General features: G+C 39.0%; 3 protein-coding genes across 3 annotated transcripts; all 3 read left to right on the top strand.

Annotated features, from left to right (window-relative positions):
- The first annotated feature begins 633 nt into the window (after nucleotides 1-633).
- Nucleotides 634-2,471, top strand: LOC133723435 (stemmadenine O-acetyltransferase-like). Its single transcript, XM_062150260.1, has one exon. The coding sequence runs from the start codon at nucleotides 800-802 to the stop codon at nucleotides 2,189-2,191; it is 1,392 nt and encodes a 463-aa protein (XP_062006244.1). The 5' UTR covers nucleotides 634-799; the 3' UTR covers nucleotides 2,192-2,471.
- Nucleotides 2,472-4,461: 1,990 nt separating this feature from the next.
- Nucleotides 4,462-6,988, top strand: LOC133723647 (uncharacterized). The gene is made up of 4 exons (XM_062150537.1): nucleotides 4,462-4,574; nucleotides 4,745-5,657; nucleotides 5,774-5,953; nucleotides 6,129-6,988. The coding sequence occupies exons 2-4, from the start codon at nucleotides 5,139-5,141 to the stop codon at nucleotides 6,456-6,458; spliced, it is 1,029 nt and encodes a 342-aa protein (XP_062006521.1). The 5' UTR covers nucleotides 4,462-4,574; nucleotides 4,745-5,138; the 3' UTR covers nucleotides 6,459-6,988.
- A 10,897-nt stretch (nucleotides 6,989-17,885) lies between these two features.
- On the top strand, nucleotides 17,886-19,297 carry LOC133720118 (cytochrome P450 704C1-like). The gene is made up of 3 exons (XM_062146298.1): nucleotides 17,886-18,363; nucleotides 18,494-18,793; nucleotides 18,885-19,297. The coding sequence occupies exons 1-3, from the start codon at nucleotides 18,358-18,360 to the stop codon at nucleotides 19,212-19,214; spliced, it is 636 nt and encodes a 211-aa protein (XP_062002282.1). The 5' UTR covers nucleotides 17,886-18,357; the 3' UTR covers nucleotides 19,215-19,297.
- Nucleotides 19,298-22,369: the final 3,072 nt, after the last annotated feature.

Raw genomic sequence — 22,369 nt, 5'->3', positions numbered from 1 at the left:
CGGGTGGACTCTGGTTGGCAAGTTAGTGTGGACAAGTTAGTGTCAAAGAGTCACTGCTTCTGTGCCTGTTGTCTTTGTCATTTAGTTGTTGTGCAAGTTTTCTTTTAGTCGAAGCCTCATTGGCTCCTTCAGTCAGTATCTTGATAGAGTTCCAGTGTGAAGTCTAGTGGCCATTTATGTGTATGAGATGTTGCCCAAAATCATTGTAATCAGTTCATTATTAATGAAGTTTCTTCTTGATAAAAAAAAAAAGTTATTGACAAAAGATGGCTTAACAAATACAAATTGAATGTGAGTTTTTTGTGTTTATATATTTGATCAGGTGCTACTATGTAATTTTCTAAAAAAAATATCATCACTTTTTCCTCTATTCAAACACAGCCTTATTGTAACGTCTCCACCTAATATAATAGATAAATTCTCCGCTAATAGATATAAATTTATTCTAACGACTGAAAGTCATACAGACATACACACATGTGCCTAGTGGATCATGTGTCAGCGTCCAATTATAAACTAATGTAACTACCCAATACATTAACCAAGCAAATAATTATTTATCGGTTCCATAGACGTTTTTTTTGAGAAGAATCGGTTCCATAGACGTTAAACAATGACTTGGCTCTTATTTCATAAAATAATAATAATAATAATAAATTAAAAATTAAAAAAAAAAACAATGACTTGCGTCTTTGCCAAAACAAAAAACAAAAGAAGAACGAAAACAATGACTTATGTATATAACACTACATAACCACAATCGATTTCATTAGAAGATCCATATAGCTAGCCGGCCGGAATGAAGCTTGAAGTGCAAGTAAGCTCCAAGGAGAATATCAAACCATCTTCTCCAACCCCCGGCCATCTTCGCTATCACCCCTTGTCTTTTCTTGATCAAATCAATAGCCCATCCTACTTCTGTTTTGTGCACTTCTATGAACTGAATGGAGGAGACACACAACCTGAAACTAGCGAGATATCCGGCCATCTCAAGAAGTCGTTAGCCGAGGTCTTAACCCTTTTCTACCCACTCGCTGGACGACTCAAAGACAACCTTTATGTTCACTGCAATGATGAGGGCATAGCGTACCTTGAAGCTCGAGTCAACAAGACCACGCTTTCCGACCTTCTCGACGATCCCATCCCTGGTGAACTCACCAAACTCGTCCCATTTGAAGGAGATGTTAATGAATTCTCCCTCGGTGTGCAGCTTAACATTTTTGAATGCGGTGGAGTCGCTATTGGGATTTCCTTTTCCCACAAGCTTACAGATGGGTTATCTATGCTCATGTTCATCAAAGCTTGGGCTGCCACTTCCCGACGTGCCCTCGGAGATCATCAAGCTGAAATCGAGCCTCCACAGTTTGTTTCAGCAACATTCTTCCCGCCAAAGATATTCACACAACACGATGCAAGCTTTGGTATGAGAAAGAATAAAGTGACAACAAAAAGGTTTGTGTTTGATGCCGCCAACATTGAGGACCTCAGAGCAAAATATGTCGACCTAGACAAACCGTTGATCAAGCGCCCCTCGCGTGTCGAGTCCTTATCGGCTTTTCTATGGAGCCGAATAGTGGCTGCTTCGAAAGATGATGATCATGTTGACGACAAGTTGTATAGAGTGATGAATGTTGTCAATCTTCGTCCACTGTTCAATCCACCGTTGCCGCAATCTGTGTTTGGAAACCTCGTCGGGATTTCCATAACATCTCCAACATCCTCGGGGGCAGAATATTCTAGTGGTTTCATCAAGCACTCACGAGAGCAAATAAGCAACATTACCGACGACTACGTGAAAAAACTTCATCAATGTGATGAGCATTTGGGTTTTCTGGAGAGATATGCTGATGTTTATAAGAGAGGAGAGAGTACCGTGACGTCCATGTTCAGTAGTATATGCAAGTTTCCTCTGTATGACAGTGACTTTGGTTGGGGAAGACCAACGTATGTGGGCGTTCCGGCGTTCAGCTTCGCGAACACGATCGTTTTCGTCGACCCCAAAGAGGGTGGTGGAATAGAGGTCCACGTTTGCTTGAGGGAAGAGGTCATGGTTAAATTTGAAAGGGACCCCAAGTTGCTCTCACGGCTGAGTTTGAGTTCGGTTGGTTCGGGTTCAATCAAAAAACCTATTCAGACTAGATCGGTAAAGTCTGGATCGGGGGGATTTAAGGGTTTGCTCTCACGATTTTGAAAGAGGAAATCTTAACATTTATACAAATTAAACTACGTACCATATTGGTTGTAAAGCTGCGATGGCTGTGCATCGATCACTCTTTCACTTGTGAGATTTTCTTTAATTTGTTGGTCTTCCTCTAAAAATTTATGATGTATCTTTGATAGCTGTTCGTTAGAGGGTGTGGGTGTTTTTTTTTGGCTGTAATGATGGAATTATACCCTTGATTATAGGGGTGGAATCAGAATCTGTAATTTGGGGGGTCGAGAATTATATAGACGTATTACCAATGTACAACATTTTTTTTAGACTTCAACCACGGGGTCCACTGGCAACTCATTTTCATAGTATACTACATGTCAATTGAATTTTAATTAAATTTAAAAAGTTATAGCAATTTCTCTCCTAATTTTGAGAAAGCTTCTCATTTTTTCATGGGGAAATATTGCAATTTTTTCAAATATGATATAGTCTATTGACTATCTTATCCTCATATAGAAAAAATTTGTTCATTAACATTTACATTATGTGAAGGCATATATGGTACTTCAAAAATTTAACCATTCCCTCAAGAATTGGCTTAATATATATATATATATATATATATATATATATATATATATATATATATACTAGCCTCTTGGCATGCGCTCCGCGCTTGCCAATTTGCTTTCATGACAAAAAAGAAAAATAGTGAAATTTTTTTCGAAAAAAAAAAAGTGAAAATTTAAGAAAATAAAAAAGAGAAAAAAAAAAATTGAAGGCAGCAACGGTTCAAAACGTGGCATTTTTTCCTTATTTTTTGGCTATTATTTCTTAGAAAAATAACTGATTTGATTTATTTACTATTTTAGCCTCATAATATAATTTTTATTTACTAAACAATTCAATTAATAAAGGACATAATAGGATTTTCAAAAATGTAACCATGGGAAGTAAGAATTTGCTTAATATAATAGATATATAAGATATACATATATTGATAACGCCCGAGTATTATGTCTTGGCCTCCTGTCATTCCTTATTTTTACCATAAAAATGTATATGATCCTCTGCTTTGGCTCAGCTAGGGTTACGCTTCTGCCGCCCTTGGCCTCTTCTCCATCATCGATGGAAACCTATTCCGATCTCCCTTTCATCGGACTCTTTGGGCATGATGGTTGTTGTCCCCTCCACGAGGCCAAGGCTAGGCTTCTCTCAATCCAGATCTGCTTCTGAAGCTCCGGTTTCACTGGGGATTGCGGATCGATCTACTTTGTTTTGGACCAGAACGTCAAGGCGAGGTGAGAGGCTTCGCTTAGGCGCTGCCGGCGGTGAAGCAAGCAGTGGGAAGCCCTCGATCTATAGCTCTGGCGACGAGAGGCTATGCTTATCGCTGGATGGGTGTGGCAGCGATACTGATCGTGACTGCAGCACTGAAGCTTGGCTGATTTCCGCAGACGGAAAGGGGCTCTTGGCTGCGGTGGTGCAAAGTGGTGTGTGGCTCCTACTCTGGTGGACGATTTTCACACTATCGGCGCCGGAGCTGCTGGTTTGGCTGCTCGAACTCCTCCTCCAGTTTTTCTTGTCAATCTGGTTCCGACCATATTCGATATTCAATGGCTTGGGCGGGGATGTCCTGATGGTGCAACTGTCTCTGTGGTTGCACTTGGAACTTTTCAATCTGGTGGTCTTCGCGGCGTCAGGTGGCGGTGCAGTCTGTAGCACGGAGCTGCTAGAAGATTGTGCGGCGCCGAGATTGGCTGGGCCTTTTGGGCTTACTTGCTCCTTTTGGGACGGGAATGAGGTCTTTGGGCCTTATCTTGGGCCCCATGAGGAATGGGTCAGCCTTCTAGGGCTGAGTCTCATTTAGGTTTTCTTTACCTAGCCTATTTACTTGTCTTTGATAACATAGTTTATAGGCTCTCTTGAATAAGTGAGCATGGGTACCGTCAAATGATCGGATCTAATCTATGTATCGATGTGGTATACCACAAACTCTTTATCTACCCAGAGATGGTAGAGGGAGGATATGTAATGGTCCTTTCTGGCCTGAGTTATTAATATATCGACATGATATTTTTTCAAAAAAAAAAAAAAAAATGTCTTGGCCTCCTGAACATAAAAACCTGGGTTTGCATAATATATACTGAATGAGTGTGCCGGCCGGCCGGCCTGGCTGGTTGGATAGGACGGATTGAAAAACAAACAAGAAGTTTGGACTTTGCTTTTGTTTGCTTACGATTATTGCATAGGACAGATGCTACTCGTCACCGTTGCTAGCTAGCAGCAACACCATAAAATACTAAATGAAAGTCCTGATCGAGTTGAGTCATCGATCCTTACATAGAGCGAAAATTCATTCCCAGATTTAATGGAGGAAGAAGGTATATGTTCAACTCCTCGGTCAGTTGAAGACAAGGTAATTAAACCGGTGGTTTTTACAGTAGGAAAAAAAATTCAAAATTTGCATTCAAAGAACTTCAAAGTTTTAACTAGCTAGTATATAGTTGAAGGTTTTCTTAATTTTTTTCCAAATTCAAACTGCTCTACATGTACCACTTCTAATTCCTTCCTCTTTGTTTTTTAAAGGATAATGAGTACCACTTGAGAAAGAGAGAAAAACGGTGATGAGTACAACTCAGTGGACCGAATTAGTGAATTGCCGAATGAAATTTCTGCTAGGATATTGTCTTTCTTGCCCCTAAAGGAAGCGCAAGCTACTAGTATCCTTTCTAGGAGATGGAGATATGCTTGGGATTCTACTGCCACTCTCGACTTTGATGCTAAATTTCATGCTCCTAGAAATTTGCGTAGCTTCAGAGCCCTCGAAAAGGAATTGAAAGACTCGGAAAGTCGCAGATATGTCAACTGGGTGAATAGTGTGGTGGAACGACACAGAGGCCCAACCGTGGAACGATTCAGGATTTGCTATGATCTTGATTGTCGTTTCACAACTTCGATTGATAAATGGATTCAATTTGCAATGGAAAATGGAGTTGAGGAACTTGAGTTGGAGCTCTTTGTGGAATGCGGCCTTGTGTACCAAGATAACTATATTTTCCCCCATAAATTACTAGCCAGTCCAAGTCTCAAGTCCCTCAAAGTTCTTCATTTCAAAAATGTCAATGTGACTGGAGAAATCCTCGAGCACTTCCTCTCTAACTGTCCATTTCTTGAATGGTTGACGGTTAATGCTTCCAGAAATTTGGGTAATTTTAGGGTTGTTGGTCCATCGATTGCATTAAAGTACTTGGTGATAAAATACTGTCCACAGGAAAGCATTCAGAAACCAAATGAAACCATTCGTATTTGTGACACAAACCTTGTTTCATTCACTTTTATTGGGGGCGAGAGAGACTTGCTTCTCACTAATGTACCATTTCTTGTTGAGGTTTCCATTTCTGAGTATGACCTTCGTACCGAGTTAATAACGCTTGTCTTCTCCCAACTTTCATGCTGTCTTTCTCAGCTCCAGATTCTCACATTGGATATCACTCCATCGGTTAGTATATGTTTAGTAACTAACATTAATTGTGTTTAATTATTCTCTCTTCTTTTTGTTGCATGTTATATGTACTAGACTACTAGCTAGTTCCTTACTTCGTGTTTGGATTTCAGGTCTCCAGTTTTTTCCTTGGGCCAGGTTATGAGGTCTACAATAATAAGAACCAAGAATTTCCTATGCTGGAAAATCTCAAGCATTTGGTTTTAATAGTTGAAGCTGGTTATCCTTGGGTTCTTCATCAATTGGCTTTTTTCATGAAGGCATCTCCTTTCTTGGAGAGACTTGTGTTGAAGGTATTGGGTACTAATTTGTGTGTGCATTTTCGGTGATTTATTCTATTCATTCCATCATGTATTTCAGAGAAACAAACGTATAAACAGAAATCAAATTAAAAGTATAAACTTTTGCAGCGCTGCAGGACACATAAGATGATAAGAATGCTAACTATGACTTGTTTCCTTGGTGCAGTTGCCATTTCCGACTCCAAGATTTTGGCAAAGACCCGATCAAAGAAGAAAAATAGAGAAATCTTTTAAATGTCAGCATCATTTCCTTAAGGTAGTAGAAATAATAGGGTATCGTGGCCGTGCTGATACTCATGTCATGTTCATAACAAGGAATGCTGTTTCATTGGAGAAAATTGTTATTGATCCTGTTCGGCGTTGGTTGTTTCCTCGTGGAATGGACACAGATAGAGGAATTAAAGAAATTGCCAAGGAAGTGAAGGCACGAGCTCATGCCATGCAGAAGCTGAAAGAAAAATTGCCTTCAACTATTGAATTTGTATGCCTGAAATAAGACTAAAAGAGCAATGGCTAAACTTTGAGTCAAAAAGGAAATATAGAATTTAAATGAGTTCCAAAACTTGCGAAGCTGCATGTTGCATTACTTCACTGACTAAACTTTCGTTGGCAAGCTGATTTTGTCAATATGGGAGCCAAAGTTGATATATCTCGTAATATCATTGCTGCGCTTAATGCTTTGTCAGAAGACCTGAGAAAGGAGCTCCAATTGATGAGAGTAATTAATTGGGTCATTTTCAGTCATGACTAGTTTGAGATTTGCTCCTATATATAGTGTAATAAGGTCACTAAATGTGTGGCTAAAACTGCTATGTTTTTGCCTTTTGTTACGTATTGGTATTGGTCATGGATCAAGTTTCCATTACTTTGGTTCAATTCTTGCAGAGGTCAAGTATAAATAGATTGAGGTACTCTTTTTATATTTGCTCATTTCTTGCAGATAATTGAGTCGAGTGTAAATGGAATGAGGTTTAAAGGTGAGTAGGTGACTAGTCAAATGCCCTTCAATTTGTAAGTTTTCTTAATTTTAACGGGGGTACCATGTTGGCTGACTGGTTGTTGTTGATATCAACGCCGGCAGCATGTTTGTTGGAATAGCGATATGATGCATGGTTTCTGGGCTTCGGCCTTAGCTTGTCATTGCATAATGGGGGAATAGCTTATACAATTTTACTGTATAAGTTTGTGGACTTCATCAGGATTAACTCTCTCTTTTTTTATTTTTTAAGGGGAATGAAAGATAATTGGGAAATTTTATTCGCACATCTCTAAATACTTAATACACCAGTCATTTGATGGGTTAAATAACACAATTCTACTTTGATTCATTTTGCATTTTATTTTATTGTTTAATTGTCTTTTTTTTAAAAAAAAAAATAGTAATGCTATTGATCTAGATTTGGGTTTCAAATGATGATATGACATGCAACATATATGTTGTCGATCATGTTTTTCCAAATGAAATACTGTTGTGAACAGAAAAACTGATTGGCGGGAACCAAAAAGAATGACGATTAAGGAATAAAGTCTCCTAAATTTTCCTCATGATAGAGTGTCCCAAGTACTTTTGTATTGACTGATCAGTAGTCACAGAGCTTGCTAGCTTAGGCTTGACTAATATTGTGTGCATGTCCTTCCTTTCTAACATCGTAATGATCATTGATATGTTTTTTTTATTTTTTATTACAAGGATGCTCGAAGGCAAAGGACAAAAACCTAAATCACAATTAATCTTGGCTTAGACAAGCCCAATAGATCAGCTTCCAAAAGAGGCACGACATCAGTAGGAGGGGAGCTAAAGAACCTGCAGCCAGGCTCATAATCATGCCCAATATTTGCTAACAAATCAGCCACTGAATTACACTCTCTGTAAACATGGGTAAGGGACACATTCCAATCCCTACTCAAAAACTCTTGACAACTTGCCACAATACTATAAAGAGGATGGAGATGATCAATAGGAGAGAGAACCAACTTGACCGCAACAAGTGAATCCATTTCTATTTTCAACTGTTGACAACCATTCTGCCAAGCCATTTCCATTCCTTTCAGAAGCCCCCAAAGTTCAGCTTCAACAACTTGACCAATGCCCAACTTGGCAGAAAATCCATTCATCCATTCACCCTTATCATTTCGAAGGGCTCCTCCAGCACATATAATCCCAGTATTTTTATGCAAACTGCCATCAACATTTAACTTGAGCCAATCCTTAGGCGGAAAATGCCAACACAGTTGAGCCACCTGTCGTGAAGGTTTAGCATGTGTAATCTTATTTGCTTCAAAATATTCTTTGGTAAACTGATGAATAATTAAAGAAGGCCAAACTGAAAATTTAAAAGTATGATCCAATATGATGTTGCACCTCCATTTCCATATATACCAAAGCCCCATAGCAAAATAGCAACACCAAGGAACCTCATATTGCATTCTCACAGAAGACTTTAAATTGATAAGCAACCAATCATTAAAGGGAAGGTTGTAAGTGGAAGAGAACTCACTTGTAGGATGGAGGGCAGACCAAATCCTCATAGAAATAGTTAGGGCTGGGCTCGGGTCGGGCCGGGCCCGAAATTTAGTGAGACCGATACCGAACCCAAAACTGTCGGTTCGGGCCGGTTCGGGCTTTTTGTAAACTGAAAACTGACAGAAACCGAACCCATTCGGGCCGGTTCGGTTTTCGGGCTTTTCGGGCCCAAAATGCCAGTTCAGCCTGTTTTGCCTGTTTTGGTACCTGGAAGACTGGAATGCATATCAACTTAAAATTTAATAACCCATCACTAAAACATAGCTTCACCAAACTCAATTATACCTTGTAATTGTTCAATACTAATTAACAATCGTATGCCCAGATTCCCACTCCTAGCTTTTATATCACAAACAACTTGTATTCAATAATTGGCACAACCACTTAATATGCAATGTAAAAGGAGTTTTGACAATTTCTTTCTTTAATTCCCAACTATCAAACCATAACCACAGCTCTGCAACTAAATCTAAACAACACAAACCAAACTTACGGTATCATAACTTCAAAGTTCAAACCTTTAAAAGAAATCCCAGCTTGCCTTACCGAATTTTTTGACCAATTTTGTTTCTATACACAGCTGGGCTCTTGTGAGTCTTGTATGAAGTAAGAAAACAGTGTTCTCCACCGCTTCACCACTCCTTCCTTTCAACACCGACAATTCTGTATTTTTTTTTAAAATACCCACCATGCATGAGTTCTTAATCCCATATACAAAAATCAATTCGGAAATGGCCAAAGAGAAGTAAAACCACCGTTGAAAACAATGGCAGCAGCACTGAACCCAGGAAGATCTGAACCCAAGAATTAATCATTATCACTAGTTTGAACAAAACAAAAAAACCCAGAAAGATCATAACTTTATAACTGCAAAGAAAAAAATAAAAATAAAAACCCAAGAGGATTGAAAAGTCAAATTGAAAACCCTAGAATCTAGATTACTCACCGAAATTCGCTGCGAGGAGCGAAGTGTAGACTGCAGACCATCAAGGCTCAAGGAGAATCGACGGCGACGACGAACTTCTAAAGCTTCATTGGAGGAGGATTTCGATTTTCCGAGATCGAGACTGGAGCAGGAGAGAGAGAGATAGACAACTCAGAGAAGGGTGAGGGAGGGACTGAGAGAGTGAGAGGGAGATTTCAGATTTTCATCTGGTAATCACTAATCTGGGTTTATCAATTTCTGAAATTTGGGGCTTAGACTGAGATGTCGAGATGGTATCGATACTATCGACAAGCAAAGAGAGGAGGCTGAGGTCGAGTTAGTCGGAGTGTAGCCTTTACTCCTTTAGGGTTGTTTATTTTATTTTATTTTAATATTTAACTTATTATTATAACACCCAATCATGGACTGACATGTGGCAAACTGCTACAGTATTCGGGTCGGTTCGGGCTTTTGGGCCCTGAAAATATGAAACCCGAGACCGAACCAATTACATGAATTCGGGTCGGGCTTTAGACCGAACCGAAAATTTCTATTCTAGAACCGAACCGAATCGGGCTTTTTTCCTCGGTTCGGGTCGGGTCCTCGGTCTTTCGGGTCCAGACGCCCACCCCTAGAAATAGTGCAGTCTTTGAAGAGATGGTCCAAGGATTCAAGCGGGAAGCCGCACCTTGGACAACGAGTATCTATAGCCAAACCTCTACGAACCCTGACTTCATTCGTTAACAATCTATCATGCACAAGGGTCCATAAAAAGGTTTTCACCTTAGGAGGAACTTGAAGCTTCAAAATAAAGTTTCATGGCCATGGTTGAGGTTCCAAATTCAAAAACAAAGAGTGATAAGCAGATTTAACAGAAAAATTACCATTCTGAGATAACCTCCATATGATCATGTCATCACCACTTCAAATACCTCCTGCATGCAGACTCACAATTTTTAATTTCACATCCTCAGATAAAAATTCTTGGACCCAGTGTAAATCTCATCCACCATCACCGAGAACATCACACACTCTTAGCCCTTCAATATTGGGAGGAATAGGCTTCAAGGCTATAGCAGACAGAACACCAAGACCTGTCCAATTATCATTCCAGAAGGATACTTGCGTACCAGATCCAATCCTCCACATGTGGTGCCCCAGTATGTCGATTGTTTTCACTTGAAGAGTTGAAGGAAGCAACAAACGACTTTGATTTCTCAATGTTTTTGTGTGAAGGCTCTATGGGAAAGGTAACCAGCAGACTCAATTACGATTAAGAAATATACAATGTTTTGCCTAAAAACTTCAATTCCGATTACACATTTCAAAATTCATGACTAACTTGTAGAGCACTAGAGCTAGAGTTAATGAGCAATGATAAAAGGAATCGACATTGGAATTCTTTCATGATCACTTAAGCTCTCCAAATTATTTCTTATATGTTATTTATCAATTCTCTTTATCTCAATCTTCAATCTTTTGCAAGTGTCCCAAACATATAATGCTAGGAGTTATAATTATAATAACAACAGTCATGTATCCTTTAGGGTGTGATTATTCTTTATGTTTACTCTTGGATTTATAATTTGGGGCTTTGTTCAATACTCTTGTGTTTATTCTTTGTGATTATTCTCATCAGTTTGTAGCTTGGTTGGCAGTCTCTTTATTTAAGTTCACTATAGTTCATTTTATGGTAGATGTGTAACATGCTGGAAGGCTTGATAATCTCTGCATACTCAACCAAGTCTAGTAGCAGGTGCATCAGAAGAACATTTTTTGATTTCTTCCTCTGTCGAGATTATATTGTAGGTTAGCAGTGGCATTCAATACAACTAGTGTTACTTTCTTATATTTCTTCTTTGTGTGTAAGACGAAGCATATTTTATTATGTGGTTTCAATTTGGAGCGGCTTATTCTTATTTTTCATTTTATTTTTTTACTTTATTGCATACTTCAAGGCATTGATAGACACAACAGCAAAAGCTGGAAGGCAACCTCAATTAAATCAAAGCATCACTCGCTTCTGTTACAGGTCATCAGTAACTCTGGAACTTTGGCTTCTTTTGTATGTTGGAGAATCAATTGACTTTTTTGATGGGATAATAAGAAGATTAGTACTTCTTAAGATAGAATCAAATTTTCGTAGTCTCTTTTGGTGATGAAATTATTCATCTGCTTTCTTTCTTTCTTTCAGCTGCTTTGCAGATAAGCTTGGATGTGAACCAGAACATATAAGCTAGCTTGCAGATATGCTTGGATGTGAATGAGAACAGACAAGTGACTTTGAATTGCAAGCTTGTGATACTCAACCAAGTCTAGTAGCAGGTGCAGCAAAAGAATTTATTTGGAATGCTAGTGTAACATGTTGGTCATTAGATCTATGTTGTTTAATTTAATTTCATCTTAATTGATCTACATGCCCTTGATCTTGGTTGCTGCACAATGATGTCTGCATGTATGTTTGTTTATGATACAAACATTACTTTACCTTTTCATCTCAAGCTGATTAACATATCAAAAATGTGCAGGAACTTACAGCTGTGAGGAAGTATGGAAATTGTATGGCTGATCATACATTCCTTGAAGTACCTAACTGTGGAAAGCCATGGCAAGTTGAACTGAGAACATCAGCTCCATTGGGTTTACTTAGAGTTTAGTAGTTTTTGGGAGAGAATTGGAGTTTTTTTTATGTATTGTTGTATGTGTGAACCTTAAGAGTTGTTTAATGAAAAAGATAATGACATTTTGATTATTATGTCACGCCCCTGATTTTTAACACAAATAAAAATCGATATATAATCTCATAATTATACATGCGTGATCGTTCAGCCATCAATACAAAATACATGGAGACATCTTCCCTTTAAACCAAGTACATATTGATGCCCTGAACCCACAATTCCAATATTGACCCACTCCACAGAGTCATATATTACATAAGCTTACGAATTAAATTGCCATCACAAAATAAAACGTAAATGCTCATCAGAGCTTACTACATAGCGGAAGTCATAACAATGGCAAAGCCAACAAAATTTGCTTCCCACCCGTTCTACTGGCAACAAGCTACCTCAGCTTCAGCCCCGATTATCCTAACCTGCAGGATTAACCCCTACACCGTTTGAATGGTGCACCGGGTTGCCACACAACAAACCCGGTAAGCTTTTGCAAGCTCGTATGAGTAACTCATGAACATCAATCAACAATTCACACAAATACGCTTAAGGAAACAATGCAATTATGATTCCTTCTAACATTCCATGTCCTTTCCACCGAATGGACAACTTAAGTCACCGCTGTGACAATGATCTATTTGCTAACTTAACCATCAAGAAGCAATTCAAGTCTCATCTAGACAATAAAAGAGAGAATACTCTCGAGACTCTCTTTCAAGCTACATACTTATGAGTCTCCAGCAACCTCGACTGTTACCCCCATAAGCTATAACGACAGACAGACTAGCGCTCTAGCTGATCGTACCCACTTGCCCGGCCAACTGCGTGATTCCCTATTTCTTGCCTTGGTCACTATCTGAGACCTGTCACCATATGTGACCTATGATCTTCAGACCCCGTCTGGTCTCGGAATCAACCGTTGGTCACCATCTGCAACCTGTCACCATCTGCGACCTGTCACCATCTGCGACCTGTCACCATTTGTGACTCTTGATCTTCAGACCCCATCTGATCTCAGATCAACAATTGGTCACCACCTGCGACCTGTCACCATCTGTGACTCTTGATCTTCAGACCCCATCTGGTCTCAGATCAACCATTGGTCACCACCTGCGACCTGTCACCATCTGTGACTCTTGATCTTCATATCACATCTGGTCTCAGATCAACCATTGGTCACCACTTGCGACCTGTCACCATCTGTGACTCTTGATCTTCAGACTCCATCTGGTCTCAGATCAACCATTGGTCACCATCTGCGACCTGTCACCATCTGTGACTGATAGAAGCATTTTAATGCGACGTTTTACTTGCTTTTCCCTACATTTCTTGCGTTATTTCCTTATTAAAACCCTGTTTAGGAAAGTTTCCATTCTTTGATTGGGAAAGTTCCTATTTGTAGAAAGTTTCTATTTTTGTAGTTTTTATTTTTCATTTTTGGAAAGTTTCCATTTTTTCTTAATAGTTTCTATTTTCAGGACCTCGGAGCTAAAAAGTGGAAATGAACTCACAAATGGAAAGAGGAGCTTGCGAACGTTAAGGGGAGCAAAAATGAGAAACAATGGACCACAGAAATGAGAAGAAATGAAGAAAAGAAGTTTTCCTACTTCAACCAGGAAACCCTGCGAAAGGGAGGAGAGCTTACCAAGCAAGTTTCCAACGCAACCATGAAAACGAAATGGAAAAATGAAGTGTTATGGCGTTGGAAGGTGACAAGGCTTGAAGTTGAAGCAACAAGGCCCAAGAACTCTCAAGACTTATTGGATTTTCGGAAAATTGGATAAAAGCCCATAAAAGCCCATGCAATTAGGGTTTGTGACGCAAGGTAAACCCTAGAGATGTTGTTGCCGTGAAATCCCAAGAGATAAACAAGGGAGATGGCGTGAAAAATCAGAAATTAAAAGAAGATTTCGGTTGAGATTTTCTAGGGTAATTTTTATGGAAAGAAAATATACTTGGAGACTTATCTAGAGAGTTTGCCATCCAAAGCCAAGAGAGATTCAAGGGAGAAATAAAAGGAAAGAGAAAAAGGTGGAGACCAAGAAAAGTGCTAAACAAGTCTAGATACATTCCTAAAATCCCTAAAGGAAGTTTGGCCGAATTTGAACTATAAAAATCAGAAATTATCTCAAGGTATTTCGGCCAAGATTTTTAGGCAATTAAAAGAGAATTTTGTGATTGGTTGGACCACCTCATAGGGCTTATGTGGCAAGCAAGCATTGGAGGAAATTATGTGGAGTTATCACATTGTTGCCGTGAGAAATTTGAGGAAGCACACGGCTTGGAGAGCAAGGAGGCCGTCCCCTATATATACTCCCTCTTTCTCAACGTCAAGGGTTCCCCTCCTTTACGTTTACACTTTAGAAAAAAATCAGAAAACCTCTAGAATTGCCGTGAGCTTCTCCATCCTCTAGAGCAAGCCACGAAGTTCAAGCAAGGCCAAGGAAGAGAAGAAGAAGCCGTGATCTATTCCTCCACCATCCACCTTTGAAGCTTGCTTTCGATTTTCAAAGGATTCCATCGTTATTCACCCATCATCATCTTCCATCCACGGTGTAATTCAACCTCTACTTTGTAACCTTTGCTTTGTATTTCGTTGGTTTTGTTCTAGTTGACATATATGTTTGAACAATTGTTAATTTCTGAAATTTTATGATTGATTGAGAAATTTTCAGATCCTAATATTGTAATTCGAGAGTTGCTTATGTGAGTTTGTTTAATTAAATTTGCGTTATAGATATCTTTTGTATTTTGATCTTATGTGGTTCGAAACACTTAGGGTTTTGATATGAATGTTGCTAGGTTTAAGAGCATGAAATCAACTTTTTGTTTTGATCATAGTTTCGGTTTTAATCTTTGTTCTCTCATTCCATTCGTGTTTTTGTGTTTTATTTGTTTTCTTTACTTAGTTTAATTTTCGGAAACCAAAACAAAATCCCCCCTAATTTCGTAAATAATGTTTATAATTGTGAATATTATACTTTGTTTTAATTTTAATTGTTTAATTGTTTGACAATGACAGGTGTACCCTCAATCCCCGGAATAGAACGATCCCTACTTGCTTATACTACTATGATATTTTTAGGGTTAAATTATGCGCTTGCTCAAAGCGTGTCAGTGACTCTTGATCTTCAGACCCCATCTGGTCTCAGATCAACCATTGGTCACCATCTGCGACCTGTCACCATCTGTGACTCTTGGTTTTCAGACCCCGTCTGGTCTTAGAACCAACTGTTGGTCACCATCTGCGACCTATGCTTTTCAGACCCCATCTGGTTTCAAAATCAACCATCGATACTTTTCAAACAATAGAAAACATCTTTTTCCAAAATATTGTTTCCTGAAAAGTCGCCTTCAACAATAATATGAACACGATCATGCATATTATTCATCACACATCACTCACAAGAATATATATATATATATATATATATATATATATATATATATATATATATATATTTCACGTAAATATATATATATACGAGTCATTCGCTCAGGAATGCCTACTGTACCTACATGTGCATTTGCAAGCATAATTAGCTATAATGAGCCACACTCATGGTACTGCCAGCGGTACCAACTCTCGCCAAAGGAGTCACCTACGGAAACACAGCCAGGCGGGCTACCGCCTGAGCCCCGGATTGGCCCCAGATCACCGCTGACGCGCCTCCAAGCGCCGCGCCGAGATAGCATCAGAAGCTCCAGACGCTGGGAATTGAAGCACATCAATCCCACATCGAAAACAAAGAGAAGATCAGCTCTCTCCTCACCTATAAAAGGTTCTCTCATCTCTCCTCATTAATTACGCATTTACTACTCATTTATTGTTATGCTGTCTATATGCATTGACTGACTTAGGCATCAGAGAAGAGAAGACCGCCCAACGTGGTCTCCCTCTGACGCCCTGTCTTTCGTTTGACAGCTAGCGAAGATTACCAGTTCCTCAGAGTAGCGGTCCGCCCACCAAACCAGCGTTAAACGAAGGTTCGGCTACAGCCGAACTTTGAGCATTAACACTACTAATACCAACTCTAGTTTGCAGTTAAACAAATAACGCCAAAACAATAATGGTAACTCCATTCGTAAATGAACCTTGTGAGATTACTCACCTCGAAATTCCCGCTGCGTCTTCAATATAGAACAAAGTAGCCAAACCACAAAACAACGTCCAAGAATACTTCGTCAAGTACCTAATCACATACGGTTTCTACTTAGTAACGATTCACAAACGATTTAAGTTCGAAACCCCTGTTTTTAACTAAAATCCCCAAGGTGGCGCCAATCGAGGTGAAACCACATCCGAGACCACCCAATGTCTCCGGAATACTTCTACAATCGATGTGACAAAACCACAAGTTGATCGAACGCTCAAATCCTCACGGATCGAATCAATCGAACGGTCCGAAACAGTAAAAATCATAACAAATCCATACGAACTCCAAAAATTGCGTATTATATATCGAAACGCTCGTATCGACGAGTAGAAGATATATATTACCAGAAACAGTCCCTTACATGGCTTTAACGCTGCCAGAACGCCGCCACAGGCGGTGGCGCACCGCCGCCTGCCAAACTCCATATTTCACAAAACTCCCAACATCAAAGATGTTCACCTCAGCATGCTTATCAACTTTCATAACTACATCAAAGTCCAAATATAAACCAATCGATCGAATTTTACCTTAGAACAAAACAGCCAGATTGAAACCCTAGAATTTCAAATCCAAAATTCGACCTCCACGAGTTGAATCGATGCAAGCCACCTTGTGGAAAGCATCTACGTCCTCCGAGCTCCAAAATCCCTCAAGAATTACCGGCAAAGGTGGCCGGAATATCCGACTCCGATCAAGGCGAAATTGTCCCCGATGCGGCTTCTTCTCGGCCTTGCAGTGCCCACCACAACTCGTCCCACGCTCGATGGGTACCACAGGCGTGTAGAGGAGGTTGAGGCGAAGAGATACCACTTTGAATCGCGTCCAGAGGCGGCCAGACGAGGGAGAACGACGCCGGCGAAGGAGAAGGCAGACGAGGGCTCGGGGAGAGAGAAAGAAGAACAAGTTTCCCAAAATGGAAATCTGATATTTTTTTCTGAAATTCCCCTATTTAACCAAAATGGAAACTTTTTCCAATGGCCATAACTTCTTTATACAAACTCCGATTTCCGCGTTCCACATGTCCACGAACTAGTAACGACGCGTTCTACGACTTTCGTGAAAGAAGTTTTCAGAGAATCTCAATGTATCAAAAGTCAACCTTGAAACCCCCCCTAAATCCACACTTTACGAATAAAAATTTGTCCAAAACACTTCCGCTCCATCTACGAGCCACGAAACCGTCCAATAACCATAAAATTAATTCCGGAAAATCCTCAAAAAATAATTACGAATTTCTGGGGTATCACATATTATCTGGTCTTGTTTATTTTTATTTAATATTTGAATTTTGTTTTGCCTGGGTATTGAATTTATCATGGGGAAAAAGAAAAAGAAAAAAAGCAATAGGCACAGATGCTGAAAGTGTCCCCAATTGGTGCATAATATTTGTACAAATGTATTGTATTTGTACAAATATATTGTATTGGTAGTCTATTGTAGTTTAAGAAACTATGGGGCCCATTGTGTTATTTGGGGACGCTTAAGATATGTGTTCCATTTAGCAATAGGAACACTAGCAATAGACACACATTTGATATGTGTCTCTATAGCTCAATGGGGACACATATTTGTCCCTATACGTATCAAAAGGCACACATGTTATGTGTCCCCTTAGGCCCTTTTTCTAGTAGTGTTCCGACTCTTGATTTTTGAGTTTTCTATAGACAAGCATATTATCTTTTGTTCTCTGCAAGTATCTTAACACCTTCTTACCAGCTATCCAATGTTCATGCCCAGGATTAGACTGATCTCTAGACAATATTCCCACAACAAAAGCTATATCAGGCCTTGTACACACTTGGCAGATCAATGATCATTACGGCTTTATTTGTTGCTATCAAGTCCTAATTAAGCGAAATTTGGATCGTTCGTGATTCGGTTAAATTAATACAACGATTTTGTAGGGAGAGTACGTGCACAGCCTCATATCAGATGTTGTAGGCGACGGGATCTTCTCTGTGGATGGGGGAAAATGGCGGCATCAGAGGAAGACATCAAGCTCTCACTTCTCAACAAAAATACTTAGAGAGTTTAGCAGTGAAATCTTCAAGACCAATGCAGTAAAGCTTGCTGGCATAATTCATGTAGCTGCAACCCGTGACGATTCAATAGAGATGCAAGTGAGTTTGCAAATTTCTTAAATATCACATACTACATGTATAGCACTGTACGTTGTTGTTGTTGTTGTTGTGGAAAGTTTTTCTTTTTCTTGAAAATCGATCAATTAATTGATGTTTGTTTTGTTGGAAGGATTTGTTTATGAAATCAACCTTGGATTCAATCGTCAAGATTCTACTTGGTTTCGATCTAGGCACCATGTCTGGAACAAACAATGAAGAAAGTATCCGGTTTTCCAATGCTTTTGACGCTGGAAACGCAGCTTCCCTTTTTCCTGTTGGTGATATCGTGTGGAAGATCAAACGGTTCTTGAACATTGGTACAGAAGCAATGCTAAGAGAACATATGAAAGTGGTGGATCAATTTATATACAAATTAATCAACAAAAAGATTGAAAGACTCCATAATCCAGAAGATGATGATGAGCTACTTGTGAGTTACCTTTCTTAATTTTTCTGTTCTAGATTAAATTAATACAGTATTAGTTGCTTCTATGTTACTGATATGTGAGGTTAAATGACAGCTAAAGAAAAAAGACTTCGTCTCCAGGCTTTTAGAAACTTGTGAGACTGATCCAAAGTACTTGAGAGACATGGTCCTCACTTTTATTGCTGCCGGTAAAGACACAACTGCTTCTACTCTTTCATGGTTTCTTTATATGATGTGCAAACATCTTGATATACAAGAAAAGATTGCACAGGAAGTTAGAGAAGCAACAGGCCTAAATAATAGTTCAAGCGTTGATGAAGTTGCAACCAACCTTACTGAAGAAGCACTTAACAAAATGCAATATCTCCATGCAGCTTTGAATGAGACGCTCAGACTCTATCCCACAGTTCCAATGGAAAATTAACATATTATATAAATGCCATACATGATTATTTAAATCGCTCTTTACAGTACTTCTTAGTTACTAAGTTTAATGTTGTCATTTGGGAAGGTGAAAGATGTTTAAAACAAAACATCTTTCACCTTCCCATTAGAGTTAATCATTAAACATCTTTTGCCTCTACAATTTCATGTATTGTTCTTGTTTCTTTGATACATCAAACTTATGGTGAATAAGTACTTGTAGTTGATGAGCATTGTCCATTAGTAAATCAAGGTATACGCATCATATATATATGTTGGGAAGTTGTATTGTAGTAAAGGCAACTTGCAATATATGCTCTCCTTAGTTATCTTCATATTACATTTTTAAAGGCAAATACGTATGTACCCGGAACAATGCATCAACATGCGTGTCATCAAAATGGATGGCGCCCTTTTAAAAAAATTCATTCGAAATCTGTATTTCATATTATTTAGAGTTTCAAAATTTAGGATTTTAGACTAGGCATCATTAAAAAAAAGTTATTGGACAGCGAGCTTGTGGTATATGAATTGTAGGTTGGCAGTCCATGCCAAGCAAGGCTCTTACCTTCTTAGTAAAAGTTGCATTTCGTTAAATCTCATTCAGTTAAAAAAGTTGACAACTACTAACTTCTAAGTAGGGCTGTCAATTCCGACACGACCCGATTACACGACTCGAAACCTGCACGAAATAAAGTGGGTTGAACCCGCACGATTAAAAAGCGGGTCAGTCGTGGGTCAACCCGCCATGACCCGTTTAATAAATAGGTCGGCCACGGGTCAACCCGCCAACACGAAGTGAATCAGTATAACCCAATTATGCTATACTTCTTCTTGAAATTTTGGACGTTTGGGAGTATTTGATCATAGGATTAAACAATTTGAAATATTTTACTTTATAATTATTGGATTTTATTATTTATGAATTATATATAATTATTTATATTCTTCGTCTTGTGGAGTTTTTAGCTAATTTAATCAATTTATGCATTTTTTTAGTTAAATGGGTTGTATTGTTAATCTTTAAATGATTCATTTTGTCTAACAATACACGACCGATTTATTAAATGAGTTAAACGGGTTGGAAACGGCCGGGTAACCCGTTTAATAAATAGGTTGGGTTTGGGTTTAAATTTTTGACACGATTATTAAATGGGTTGGGTTTGGGTTTGTCTATTGCGACACGACAAATACCTTGACTCTACACGAACCCAACCCGATACTACCCATTGACAGCCCTACTTCTAAGACACTGATTTGGTACCCATGTATAAGACTTCAATCTCTAAGTTATTTCAGAAGTACAAACAGCTCATATAGAATTCTAAGAGCTTAAAATAAAAAAATATAGGGAAATGTTACTCTTAGAAGATGAGATGAGATCATTCTATTCTCTTTTGTCTCTTAGTGAGGTTGTCTTACAAGCTTTGGAAAATGATTTTTTTTTTTTCTTTGAGATCTTCATATAATTTAGGAGACTTCTCCTTAGACAGATTTTTCTAAAAAGGTTTACTACTCCTCACTCAGATTCGCTTTGAGAGGATTTTTTCTCACCTAAATTCTCCTCGAGGTGATTTCTCTTCACCAAAATTCCCCTTGAGTGAATTACTCCTTACCCATATTCGTCTTGAGGGGATTTCTCTTCACACAGATTCACCTTGACAGATTTTCGCCTCACCCAAATCTGCTTTGAGAGGTTTCACCTCTCCCAAATTCGCCTTGAGGGGATTTCGCCTCACCAAAATCTGTCTTGAGAGATTTTACCTCAAGACATTTTTTCCAAATAAATTGCTGCCTCTCTATTAGGCCATTTCCTGACTAGAAACCATTCTATTTTACACCTCCACATAACCTCCATATTTTATAATGTATGTTTCTCTATGAATAATTGAGTAACTTCTGATCTTTCTCTTCTGACATTTTACATATATTTCTTCATTTTATCGGATTATATCTCAAATATCTAATATATCGGAGATATTTGACGATACCAGAGAAATTTCAGAGAAACGTTGAAAGATAAGATGTTTTTCTTCTATGATATATTGGTCCCTCAAAAAAGAAATATATCAGGAGATATATCGGAGATTCTGCAGATATTTTAATCCTTACTCCATGTCTATTTATTTGATTGATTGATTTCATTTATACAAAAAAATGATGATTTTGTAATTGTTATTGATCCTCAATAAGATTTTGGACTTTCCCTTAAAATAAATAAAAGTTGACTAAAATTAGAATCATAATCCAATAAGGAATATATTATCAAACTTCCCAGTAAAGTTCGAGAAAGTTAAAAGGTTTTGAGAGGTCCCGAGAGCGAGAGCGCTAGGGTTTTCAAAGAAAATTTGTTCTCTCCGTTTGGCGGTGCGTCCTGCTGTCATCAGACAAGACTTGTTCGACTTGGGTTTGCTTGTCTATTCAAACCTTTGATTGGACAAGGAACTGGAGAAGATGGTAGGGGAGATCAAGGTGGCTGGGGGGTTTTGGTTCCTTTCTTGCTGGCCTGAGTTGGGATCGGCGGGTTGGTAGTATGAAGTGGCGTTGCAGGTTCAGAGACGGACTGGAAAGGATGAGAGCATGGCGGCGTTGATTGGCTCAGATCGGACTGACCTGATCTGGATTGGTTCTGATCGAAAATGCTCGTTCTGGGTCACCACGTTGGACTCCGACTTGGTGAAGGGAATGGCTGGAAATGGTAGTGCTTCTCCACGGCGCTGCGAGGATGGAGCGAGGTTGATGGCGATCCAGCTAACATGGTTGTCGGCGGTGGTAGGATCGGGCCAAGCTTGGCTGGCATCTTGTGATCAACTTGCCTGCAGTGATACTTGAGCTTGGGCCTTCTTCTTGGGCCCGGCCTGGGCTGGTAATTTTATTTATGTTTTTCGTTTTCCTTTTTATTGTTGGTTAGTGTTGTCTCGCTATTGGCATGTAATAAGTCCCTACAAGTATTTTGTAGGGCTAGTCGGGCTAAATGCTTGTGTATGCACTCTAAATGTCTTGTCTAGCCTAGCGAGGCGACGATCCATTGTTAAATGGTCGCAACCTCCTAGTGGCAGGATAAAACTAAGTGTTGTCGGATTTACTTTTCAGCGGCAACATAGTAGGAAAGTTGTGCTTATGGTAATTATGGTACGTTGTGATCGGGTTACATAT

Source organism: Rosa rugosa, chromosome 7 (assembly GCF_958449725.1).
Source record: "Rosa rugosa chromosome 7, drRosRugo1.1, whole genome shotgun sequence".
Taxonomy (NCBI): domain Eukaryota; kingdom Viridiplantae; phylum Streptophyta; class Magnoliopsida; order Rosales; family Rosaceae; genus Rosa; species Rosa rugosa.
This window is presented reverse-complemented; position numbering and strand designations above follow the sequence as displayed.